The sequence below is a fragment of the Lathyrus oleraceus genome, chromosome 4 (assembly GCF_024323335.1).
Source record: "Lathyrus oleraceus cultivar Zhongwan6 chromosome 4, CAAS_Psat_ZW6_1.0, whole genome shotgun sequence".
NCBI lineage: Eukaryota > Viridiplantae > Streptophyta > Magnoliopsida > Fabales > Fabaceae > Lathyrus > Lathyrus oleraceus.
In genome coordinates, this window is record NC_066582.1 from 168,697,447 (window position 1) to 168,710,302 (window position 12,856).

General features: G+C 36.5%; 1 protein-coding gene across 1 annotated transcript; it reads right to left on the reverse strand.

The window, feature by feature from the left end:
- Positions 1–1,220: 1,220 nt before the first annotated feature.
- LOC127074355 (NADH dehydrogenase [ubiquinone] iron-sulfur protein 4, mitochondrial) lies at positions 1,221–5,417 on the reverse strand. The gene is made up of 5 exons (XM_051015661.1): positions 5,130–5,417; positions 4,688–4,776; positions 4,122–4,251; positions 1,606–1,635; positions 1,221–1,470 (listed from the first exon to the last, which is right to left on the reverse strand). The coding sequence occupies exons 1-5, from the start codon at positions 5,277–5,279 to the stop codon at positions 1,411–1,413; spliced, it is 459 nt and encodes a 152-aa protein (XP_050871618.1). The 5' UTR covers positions 5,280–5,417; the 3' UTR covers positions 1,221–1,410.
- Between the last annotated feature and the right edge of the window lie 7,439 nt (positions 5,418–12,856).

Sequence of the window (12,856 nt, forward strand, 5' to 3'; positions counted from 1 at the left end):
TCTCAGAACCTCTTAATATCCTTCCTACATTACCATTTAGATTTCCTCCTATAAAAAAATTGTCCTTGGGACATATCAATTTCACCTTAAGGTGTTCTGCTAACCCAACCTAAGGTGCATAAACGCTAATGACATTAAAGGTGTTTTGTTATACCACAAACTTCAAATTTGTGATTTGATCTCCTACTCTTTTCACATCCGCAATATCCTTTTCCCACTCATTATCCACAATAATCCCCAACCCATTTTTCGATTTAATTTTTCCGATGTATCGTAGCTTGAATCCCAAGTTGTCTAATTCTTTCACTTTTTTTACCTGTCCACTTAATTTCTTATAGGCACATAAAATTGATCTTCCTCCTAACCATAGTATCCACTATTTCCATATATTTTTCAATAAATATGCATATATTCTATGATCCAAAACAAATCATACTCTCATGAACTAACTTCTTTATTCACACTCGTTCACGAATTAAACGCAACAAATCGTAAATCATAATAAATAAAAAATCTCACAAATTTCTCCTTATAAACACTAGTAATTATAAATCACGTCAACCCTAATTCTCTCTTTAACTCATCCTTAGTAGGAGTGAAAAATCTATCATCTAACATCTTGCTATGACAAAGCGGAGTACTAAATAAAAATAAACTGACGAAAAAGAATAATGAGCGCACACACCCTCAGAAAAACCGACGAAAAAGAATAATGAACGCGCACATGTCACTATTATAAACAACAAAAAAAAAAAATTTAATTCATTGAATAATTAATATATCTGATATATAATAATGACCAGATACATTAATTATTCAATAAAATCTAAAAAACTTTTTTTTTATAATAGAAGACGGAAGGGTGTATACAAGAAAGGGCACATAATTTTAACAAATAATTTCCATCTGTTTAGTTAATATTATCGTAAGGGCTATTATTTAACCCTGGCATCTTTCGCAATAAAAACTCCTCACTTGTATATATTCATAATCTTGAATGTGTAAATAGTGTTTTACAGACAAACTTATTAATATATAGCCAAACACACGGTTAATAAACAACATACTTGCACACGTTCGTAAAAATGAAGGCAACTCATGTGAATGCAAGAGTTCTTTGCTACTTATATTCATAAAGTTAAGGCCATTTTTTGTATTTAACAAAACTTAGAAAAATATTACTCAGTTTCCTGGGGACTGCAAATAATCAGGAGTCCAAATTAATCAACAGATGCAGGTGAATTGTTATTAACATCACATAGGAAAGCTAAGACAATGGCAATTCAGTCCCATTTATTTTTAATCAGAAATTCACATTCTAACTTTCTCTTTCCCAGGAAAGGATGCAGAGAAAACTGCTTCACTACGAAACTCCTGAAGATAAAACACATGAACAATACAAACAGTAAATCACTGTTCAGCAGCCTTGGGAGGACCCTTCCATTTAAAGTTGTCAGCATATAACTTAACCTACAACCACAAGTTAATTGATTATTAGTAGTAGTAGTAATGGCGCAAAGCAATCACAAGTAAAGTTGTGAGACAAACTAGTGTCATTATCACTTAAATTACTAAAATCACGTTGAAATTGGATGGTGTTCAAACCTTTAGCAATGGTGTGTGGTGTTTCTTGACCTGCAACAAGATCAAAGCATTTGTTAATAAAGAGCATAACGGCAACAATAACCACTATTAGCATATCTTAGATAATCTATTAGAAATAGTTTCTATATATTTTAATTTCATAATTGTTTTCATATTTAATTAGAATTAAGTGTCTTCTATTACATCTTATCACAACAAATCAATGCCGTCGTGAAATCAGCCCAAGACGCATTCACTGTCTGCATTTTCCAAAATCAAAACCAATAGATGGACCAGCTCAAATGGCAGAAGCCTGGACATTTTCATCCAAGACAGAATCTCCTCAATCAACATTTTTTATCATTGACATAATGCATTGTCAAGAACTAGTTGTCGCTGCATTATTGGAGTTTTTCCACCCACAGACGTCGAATACACTTCATTGGCATCACATCACCATCATCATCACCGTCGTCATCACCATCATCACCACTGTCAACTGATATGATGAATCTGCACCTCAGGTAAAGAGTTGTTTGAGACCTTCAGCAGTGGGCCATCTACTTGCGGAGGTCACGAGTTGAGAATTATCACCGACAACAGTTTTCTTGAGAAATTACACCAAAAACTTAAGAGTTTTGATGTGAGAGTTCACGTGCAGAAAAAATGCAGAACGGAAGTTTAAACCCCCCGTAAGATTGAATCGAAAAAAGATGGGAAAAATTAAAAGAATAGTAGTGTATAATTGAACGCCCTTTCCTGCCAAACATACTGAACACCCTTTCCCTAATCTGATTTCCCTTTATTTGTCTAACAATCCCGTAAAAACATAATTGCTTCAAATAAACTAAACAACTAATCTGACTAAAGGACTAATGTAACAGCTGTCCTTGTTGTATTGTATTCTAATGATAGGTCTCAATAATTTTGTTGGTGAATTCTAAACAGTTAGAACTCTTTTGTAAGTACATTATGTTTCAAAGGCTGTCTTTCGCATTTTTGTTGGATGGGACAAATAGTTATCCTTTTTCTCTTCTGCTCATTTTCATCAGTGAACGCTGCTGCTAACATTTTCTCTATAATCCTTAGACAGGTTTTTCCCACCTGTGTATATTTCTAACATGTTTTCTCTTTCTCCCTCTCTTTCAAGCACAATCACAGATTAGATATCTATAAAAAAAAACGTCATTAGAGTGAAGGTGCAAGCAAAGTGTCCAAGAACCTCTCATCAAACAATTCCCAGAAAACACCACTGTGTGTGGTTTTTCTTGTTGACACATGTTCACGAGCCACCTCCTGGGCATCAGCAAGTATTGCTGGCTGCTGCTAGTTTTATTTTGTTAGCTGGAAACCAATCAGCTTTTAATTGGGTGTGGGCAGGAAGCCCAACCAGCACTTTTTAGGTAATAGGTTATGGTTTCCCACCTCCTTCAGTGCCCAATTTTCACTGGCACCTTCTCATTCTACTTTAGAAGTTTGCAATCTCATTCTTGCTGGCTGCTGCTAGTTTTATTTTGTTAGCTGGAAACCAATCAGCTTTTATTTGGGTGTGGGCAGGAAGCCCAACCAGCACTTTTTAGGTAATAGGTTATGGTTTCCCACCTCCTTCAGTGCCCAATTTTCACTGGCACCTTCTCATTCTACTTTAGAAGTTTGCAATCTCATTCTTGCTGTAGGCAATTGTCGTCTGGTTGCTTGAAATCACAACCCTTCGAGTTCTTAGGTCTTACAATTTACCCAGCATCGGCTCTATCCAAAAAAGACTTAAAGCACAACTACTCTTCATATTCAACACTTCACATCTATTAAACCAAAGCAATAAAGGAATGCTATCCGTCCAATTGACTGTTTTCGATAGCTAGTTTTAGAATTGGCAGGATAAAGTTTTAAGATTTCAAGCGCAAATATAGGTCCCAGGCACTCTCTAGCCTCAGCTTTTGTTTCATATGAGCTCTAGTCTCATACTAGTCCTAGATGCAGGATGGCTTGAGTCGATGCTCTGCCTTGTCTTTATTCGAATGCAAACCAACCCCATACTTATGTTCTGGATGCAGCTTTAACTTACCAGTCCTAGCCCTGGTTTGCGGTATAGACCCATCTCAGGCCATGCCTATCCCTCAACTGTTTCTACCAGATGCAATCTGGTCATATTTGTTCCAGATTCAGTCCAGCATCTCAAGCAAAAGACCATGCATATAAACTTACAAGCAAGCTTTTCTTTAGATGACTCTTGAAAGTTGAAATAAAATTAAATGACTAACAAGCACAATTCAATGATAAATTTTCCGAATCATTTGAGAAACAAGATATGCAGATTCTTGTAAGCTAGATTGCTGAGACTACATGGAAAACATCATCCTAAAGATTGTTATTTTAAGTTAGTATCCTAGTTGAGGCATGAGCAAGATAAGGTGAACAAATCCACTTGATAATAATTTACTGAAATAAGAAGTTCGGATCATAGCCAGGGCACTTTGAAGGCTTAGAAGACACAAAAAAGGTTATATGTGACCTATATTTCAGTAGTAAAAACATACCACATATTCCCAACCATGTCTCGCTGCGAATTCCTTTGCTGCTTCTTCAGTATCAAAATCCAAGGCAGAATCACCGACATGGGCATATGGGTCCCCAGTGGATGTCCACCCCATCAGTGGATTTTCCCACCTATTGACATATTAGTTGACAGTAACTATTAGATGAGCCATTACTAATGATTATAAATTTAACAATAAGACCAGAAAAAGATAAAGTATCAATCCAGGATAATATACTGAAATCGGTAGTAACTCCACAAACTATTTAGAGGTGCCCAGAAAGAATTATAACATACGTAAAATAACATAGCTATAAAAACCCATAATAAATTTTCCCAGGTGCGGGAAATGTAATATCAATGATGGCATAAGTTTTGCTTTTATGAATATATGGACAACAGATTTCTAGTGCAGACACATATGGACAATAGATATCCAGTGAAGACACATCAAACTAATTAGAGAAAAATAACAAAGAATTTTGTTCTAAAACTCCTAAAGCCATGTTTAAACAAACAGTGAAAAACAAACAGTGAAAAAAAACATGATAAAAAGATATAAATTACTTTTGGGTTGATAAGAAGTTGATCCTCCATCTTCCAACATTCCCAGATCCTTGTTGACCAGCAGTTCTAGCAGGAGAGTAAATCAAAACCTGCCAATACATTGCAAGAACAATACAATCACCTAATTGAGTTCCAATTGTCAGCAAGAAATTAATGGGTCCATTAAATAGGATCTAATGATGCATCAATTGTTTTGCAAAACTTCAAGTTGTTATATAGAAATTACCCTATAATAAATCCTAACTAAACAAAGCTTCAATTAAATCTATACAAGACTAAGCTAAGAAGAAAGAATTATATTCGACCCATAATAATGAAACAATTATAAGAAAATTAGCGATTATGATTCACAAATGAACAAATGCTAGGGTTTTCTAAACTTATTTATAAATGGGAAAGAAATTGAAGTAGTGAATTGAAAGGGGAAAAGAAAGTATAATACCCTCCTACGAAGGTGTTCTTGTGGGATTCCAGAAACCAATCCGATCTCGCCTGGTTTGGCCTCGACCAATGCGTCGGTGGAAAACCGTCTAGTCAAGGTGGCGCGTAGGGAACCACCACGACTCGCGGCGCGTAGCAGGATGTTCGTCATTGTTCGATGAGGATTTTGATTTTGCGGAGGATGCTAGCAAAAGGCAAAATGAACCTCCCAAACCTTTCTCGCCCAATTTTGTTCCGATGGAATTTTTACTCGGCCCTTTTACTTTTAAATTTTACAAATGTTTCCATTACTTGTTAAGTTTTTTAATTTAAAAATGCTAGTCATATTTGCTTTAAAAAAATTAGCAACATATTATGATATATTTATTTCTTTGAGAATTTTTTTTAAATATACAAATTTTTTTTAAAAATTCCAAAAATACCCCATTTTCAAAAATTTTATAAAAATGGACATTTTTTGCCCTATTTTTGTCATGGGCGCCACCCTAGTTGGCGCCTACCCTTAAGGGTAGGGCAAGTCGCCACTAGGAGTGGCGCCTACCCTTTATTTATTTTTTATTTTTTTTTAATTTTTAATATTTTTTTAAAATCTTTTTTAAATTATTTTAAATTTATTAATTTATATTTATTATAAATTATATTAATTTATATTAATACATATATATAAATAATGTTATTTACAAGATATATATATATATATATATATATATATATATATATATATATATATATTAATTTAATTTAAAAGTAATTAATATTATTTATAAATTTTTGGAAAAAATTTAATTTATATACATGTAAATAAATATTTATATACATGTAAATTAATATATATATATATATATATATATATATATATATATATATATATATATATATATATATATATATATATATATATATATATATATATATATATATATATATATATGATACACAATATCTTTAAAGATAAAGATATAAAGATAATAAACACAATATATTTTTATTAAAGTAATACATAAGATAAATATTATAAAGATATGATTAAAATGCATTATTAATTTGGGATTTATCACATATGATGCGGTCCCTAGTACGATTCGCACAGGGGAGGTCTAACTACTCGCCTAGACGGCTCACGTGGTGGTGGTGCTTCCCTATTACCACCCCTAGTCCTAACGCGTCCCCTTGTCGTTTGCCGTTGTGGTTGGGTCGAAGTCCCTTCAATGCTGTAGGAAAGGCGGGTGCCCTCTGCGCCCTCAAAGCTTTGTCTCGGTGGGACAAACTGACTCCTATTGGGTGCACCCTTGAAATGTGGCATTTGGTAGTTAAGGGTTGAATCGGGTTGGCTAAAGAACAATGTTTGTTGTGGTGTGTAGTAGTCTTGTTGGTAATCCTCTTGTATACCCGTGTCGGGGCTAGGTGGAGGACTGGAAGAGCTCGGGACATCGTCGTGATGGAAGTGTTGGGATTGATGGATGTGGGGGGATTGATATTGTGGTAGGTGTTGGGACTGTTGATGGTGGTGGGAATGTTGAGGTTGGTGTTGGTAATCTTCATGGTATTGGGGTTGAGTTTGTGGTATGTAGTGTTGATTTGGTTGGGGGTGGACATGTGTTGTGGTGGTTGTTATTGATAATACGGTGGTGGTGGTTGTTGTTGGTAATAAGGTGGTGGTGGTTGTTGTTGGTAATATGGTGGTGGTTGTTGTTGTTGGTAATACTGTGGTGGTTGTTGTTGTTGGGAATATTGTGGTGGTTGTTGTTGTTGGAAATACGGTTGTTGCATCCGGGGATCGTCCAAATAGAACGGGTCAGACACAATCATTTCTGGATTTGTATTTGCTCTATACCAATCCACATATTCCCTTGTCGGCTTCATTTCGTTGGGCGCCACCGGAAATTGTAGAACATAATGGGCACGGTCTTTCCACATTTTACGGAACTCCTTTGCAAATTCCTTCTAATTTTGGGCATACCACTGGTAGCTGACTTTTTTAAGATGCCAAGGTTCCAAAGACATTGGGGGCCTAGGATTTCTTGATGCATTCCGAATTGCAGTTTGACACGGTCACTTTGGTGCATCTCCACAGTGGTGAACCGCATTATAACCGTTTTTGCTGTCCAAACAGCTGCATCTTCGGGGTTGGGTTGATGTTCAAATCCCAAATATGGCCTCCAAATAAACTGCAAAGAAAAAAGTAAATATGTTATTTATTGAGAATGCTTGATATTAATAAATCAGTTAGAAGATGAGTGATTTAGTGGTAATACATCTTGTGCTCGGAGACGATCCAAGAGTTGACGACAAAATATTATTTTATTTTTCGGGGTAAGACTGTAATCTAGTCCGGTTGTAATGAACCTAAACAAAAAAAGATAAATAATATTATTTACAAATATTTATAGAATAAATATACAAAATGAAATAACATCATAAATTTACCTAGTTGCGTAGGGGAAGGAGTAGACGTTAGGATTTTCTGGGGCTAGCCTCGGCAATCTCCACCACCCCCATGTTTGGAGCAAAAAAGCACATCCGGAAAATGTACAGTGGTCATTTTGTGCATTTTTACACAAAGAGCTATATAGGAAAGCCAATACAGCAGAACCCCAACTATACGTGCTTATTCTATCAATGTCCTCGAGCAAACTCAAGTACATAAAGTTTATGATATTTCCCGTGCCTTCGGGAAATAGCAAGTTCCCAAACAATAACATAATGTAAACCCTTATTTTTATGATTTTTTCTTGTTCGGACGAATCCTCAGTCAAATTTATAGAGTCGTGGTAGAATTGGAGGCTCGATAGTGTAATACCCTGACCCCTTGCTTTTGCAGATCCCTCACCCTCGACCAGATCTACGCCCAACATTTGAACACATAGTTTGTTGGGCTGTTGAACATTTCCAGTCACAGGCTTACCATCTATTCGAAAACCCAAAAGCATGTACACGTCCTCTAGTGTGACAGTACATTCACCGATTGGTAGGTGAAAAGTGTGTGTCTCTGGACTCCAACGTTCACACAAAGCAAGAATAAATTTGACATCAATTGTGGCATTTACGACATGCATAACATGACCGAACCCCACACGCTCTATGTAAGGTATGTTGGTGTAAGCCCTAGAGGCCAATACTTTTGGTACTTGTATCGAATTATTTATTAATAATAAAAAGGCATTTTATTTATTATGGTTGATTAATAAAGTCCCTAGAATAGATAGTTCGTTTAATGTATTAAGTGTGACTTAATCATGAGAACACATTAAACATAAGGGCACTGTTCTTAAAGTATCCGTAGTCGAGCTTTAATGTGAAGTGGGATAACATTAAAGCATTAAGACTATTATGTTTGTAGACTGATGATCACATCTCATGGATCATGGATAAAGAGTTATCAAGTCTTAAACATAGGTATGAATATTAGGAGTAATATTTATACCTGATTGACCCGCTATGAGAATACTATATAGAAAGTTATGCAAAGTGTCATAAGTTATTCTCATGGTGATAATAGTGCATACCACTCTTCGACCTGAAACCACTATGGATCCTAGATGTAGAGTCGAGTGCTTTATTGCTGATCCAACGTTGTCTGTAACTAGATAACCATAAAGACAGTTGATGGGTACTCCACGAAGCATGCTGAGGGACATGAGTGTCCTAGATGGAATTTGCCAATCCTGCGTAACAGGATAAATGTCTATGGGCCCAATATTGAACTGGACAAGGGTGACACAGTCTATACCTTGTGTTCAATATAGACATAAGGGCAAAGGGGTAATTATACACATAATTATTATCACAGGAGGTTTTGTCAGATCACATGACATTTTCGTGACTTGGGTAGCAGTGATGTGTTGCTAGATACCGCTCACTGTTTATTATGTTAAATGCGTGATTTAATATAATTGCCAACGTCGCGAAAACCTATAGGGTCACACACAAAGGACGGATTGATGAGAGATAGAGTAACTAAGGAACACTGTAAGGTACGGTGCACTTAAGTGGGAGACGAAATATGGTAAGGTACCAAATACTTAAGTGATTTTGGGCATATTATAAGATATGGGCCAAAATACACTGAAGTGGGCTTTTTAGCTTGAAGCCCACACAAGTGGTTCTATAAATAGAACCCCTTGGGTAGAAGCTAGCTCTCCACTCCAATCCACTCAGACAGAAATTCAAGTAGAGACTTGGAATTTTGTTTCCCTCTTTCTCTCACTCAAAGCCTTCATTCATAACAGCTAGCACTGCGATTGAAGGAATCCGTTCGTGTGGACTGAGTAGAGACGTTGTCATCGTTCAACGTTCGTGATCGCCTCGTGGATTTGCATCCAAGGTTTGAATCGCCACAAGAGGCAACGATTCTATCACTGATCATGCCCATTCGTAAGGATCACTAAATAGAGAAATTTTTAAATTCCGCTGCGCCTTGGATGGCAATTCTCCTTCAGTGGTATCAGAGCCTGGTTACGAAACCATGAATCTAATAACTGTTTTTGTTCTGTAATAATATGATTAAAGACAAAATGAATCAAAGGTTAAATTGAGATCGATCAAGTTACATATATGTGATATATGTAATCCTGATGCAAAATACATTATATATGATATAGTGTTCTCGTTTCGTTCATTCAAACCCTCAATGATTGTTTTCCTTTGAGCGGTCAATGATCGTTTGCTTCTTGATCCGACATTAGTATGGTGAAGCAATGACGTGTTGATCAATCATACTGAATTAACAATCGAGATGTGTTTGACGGTCTGAAATTGGTGCATCAGAGTTAGTGACGGCACAAGGGTTGTGTTGTCAGAGAGTTATGTGATTGGGGCTTGACTGCACAAGAGTTGTGCTTTCTAAACACTTTTTCGAACAGTGTTAACCGGTTAACGCGTATGGTTAACCGGTTAACGCAATACGAAATAATTTTTTTAATTTTCAAACAGTGTTAACCGGTTAACGTATTTGGTTAACCGGTTAACGCAAGGCGGAAAACAGTTTTCCAAGAAATTTTTCAACAGTGTTAACCGGTTAACGCATATGGTTAACCGGTTAACGCAAGGCAGAAAAGAATTTTCTAAAAGTTTTCAAACAGTGTTAACCGGTTAATGCATATGGTTAACCGGTTAACGCAAGAAAAAATTCACCCGTTCGGCTAGAAAAAGTGCTTTGAAGTATCAAGTGTTGATACGAAAAATGACGTCAATTTTAAATGAATTGTTCATTAAAATTTTCGAGCAGGGGCGCTGCCCCTTCGACCCCGCAAGGGGCGCTGCCCCCTTGACCCCTGTCCGCTGAACGGTCAGCGGACCCCCGGCTAACTCTGCGTAGTGTGATCGGTCGTCAAAATTTAATTTGATTTTTATTAATTAAAGGAATTAATAATTATAATAATAATAAAGTGTTTATTATTGTCTTGTGGTGATCGGTTATGGCCTTAGTTTTCCTTTGTTTTGTTTTGGGTTTTTAAAATACGACCTGCGTGTCGTGCCTCTCTCTTAATCTCTCAAATGTAACTTCTTTTCTCATCTCACTCCCTCGTATGTAAAACGAGTTTCTTTTATAATGTAATGATATGAAGAAAGTAAAGAAGTCAGTGTCAAAGGAGGACAACCTTAAAGATCTTGCTTGGAAAAGCTTAAATCGTTGTAGGTTAGCTTAGGTTCTCTCATTGGCTTGGGAGAACAATTGCGCTAGGGGCCATAACTGTTTCATTATGTATGTATGTATGTTGATGCATGTGAATGTATGTTGATGCATGTGAGAGACGGTTTATATGATAAACAAGCCGGTGAGATCAGGAAAATTGCAATTCCCTCAAATTAAATATTAAGTTTATGCTTTCCAAGTTTTAACACTCATCAAGACTAGTAATGGATAATGTAGGTTTCGCCTACGCGAGGTGCATGATCTATATATTAGTAAGGTGCGATGGGATAATTGTAATATCCAACTGTTAAAACAATGGGCCAAACTTAACTAAACAAATTATGAGAATATTATATATGTTTGCTTTCCAAGTTTTAGCACTCATCAAGACTGGTATCGAATAATGTAGGTTTCGCCTACGCGAGGTGCATGTTTTGTATTAGTTAAGGTGCGATGGGATAATTGTAATATCCAACTGCTAAAACGATGAGTCAAACTTGATTATAATTTTCTTATATATGTTTAGAAGCAAGAGTTGGGAATAATCCATATGATGGATTGGAATAAGGAGTTATTCACCCAATTGAAATTTTCGAGAGTTGTATGAGATACAATTGGAAGGAGTTCCTACCTAAATAACCTAGTTTTGTGTAATCCGCCTACGCGGACTTAGAACGAAGTGAAATATGGATCTCGACCCACTAGAAAATCTTCCAACGGGATTTTCCGAATCAGATGATGAGGGTCATTTGTTTTGAGTAAAATAGTGGGAGCATGTTTAATTAAAGGCCTAATTGAATATGTCAATGATACTTATATTTTCATCAATCCTTATGTAGATTACTATGACAGCAAACACCTCTAACAACATCCTGCGATCAATCCTTGATAAGGAAAAATTGTTTGGGACAAATTTTTTGGATTGGCACTGAAACTTGAGGATTGTCCTCAAACATGATAAAAAAGCTGTATGTCTTGGAGAAACCTGTTCCTGAAGAGGAACCTCCTAGTTCTGCACCTAAGGCAGAAAGAGATGCTTATAAGAAGCATGTCGATGATGCCAATGAAACTGCTTGTCTCATGCTGGCTACCATGAACTCAGAATTGCAAAAGCAACATGAGAACATGTCAGCGTTCGATATGATCGAACACCTGAAGTTGCTCTATCAAGAGCAAGCAAGGCATGAGAGGTTTGAAGTTTCAAAAGCCCTTTTTCAAAGCAAGTTAGCTGAGGGAGCCCCTGTAGGTCCCCATGTACTCAAGATGATTGGGTATGTGGAAAACCTTGAGAGATTGGGTTTTCCCCTCGAAAAGGAACTTGCAACTGATTTGATCTTGCAATCGTTGCCAGATAGTTTCAGTCAATTTGTCCTAAATTTCAATATGATTGATATGGACAAATCTCTTCCTGAACTGCTCGCCATGTTAAGAACTGTCGAGCAGAATCTGAAGTCAAAAGGGAAGTCCATTCTGATGATCGGAAATGGAAAGAGACAGAACAAAAGGCCCACTAAGCAGAGTGATAAGGGGAAGGGCAAGGAAGTTGCCAATCCCAGACCCACTGCTGCTTTGAAGCCTAGTGGAGGCATAACAAAAGAAGGCACATGCTTCCATTGCGGTAAGACCGGACACTGGAAGAGGAACTGCCCAAAGCACCTGGAAGATAAGAAGAATGGAGTAGAGACTTCAACTTCAGGTATTTTTGTTATTAATTTATCTACTTTTGCATCATGGGTATTAGATACTGGATGCGGTTCTCACATTTGTACAAACGTGCAGGAACTAAAAAGGAGTAGAGATTTGGCAAAAGGTGAAGTCGACCTACGAGTTGGCTATGGAGCAAAGGTTGCTGCTTTAGCCGTAGGAACTTTTGTATTGACTTTACCTAGTGGTTTAATGATTCAGTTAGAGAACTGTTATTATGTACCTGCAATTAGCAGGAATACTATTTCCATTGCTTGTTTGGACAAGTTTGGTTTTTCATTTATAATAAAGAACAATTGTTGCTCAATTTATTTGAATGATATATTCTATGCTACTGCACAAATGAACAATGGACTATATGTCCTTGATCTTGAAATGCCTATTGATAA

Excerpts from the sequence above, each read along its gene's own strand:
- LOC127074355 (XM_051015661.1), bottom strand. The coding sequence starts at position 5,279 with ATGACGAACATCCTGCTACGCGCCGCGAGTCGTGGTGGTTCCCTACGC. Across the intron at positions 4,777-5,129 it reads AAGAACACCTTCGTAGGAGG|GTTTTGATTTACTCTCCTGC; the intron begins GTATTATACTTT and ends ATGTATTGGCAG. Across the intron at positions 1,471-1,605 it reads ACCACACACCATTGCTAAAG|GTTAAGTTATATGCTGACAA; the intron begins GTTTGAACACCA and ends TTGTGGTTGTAG.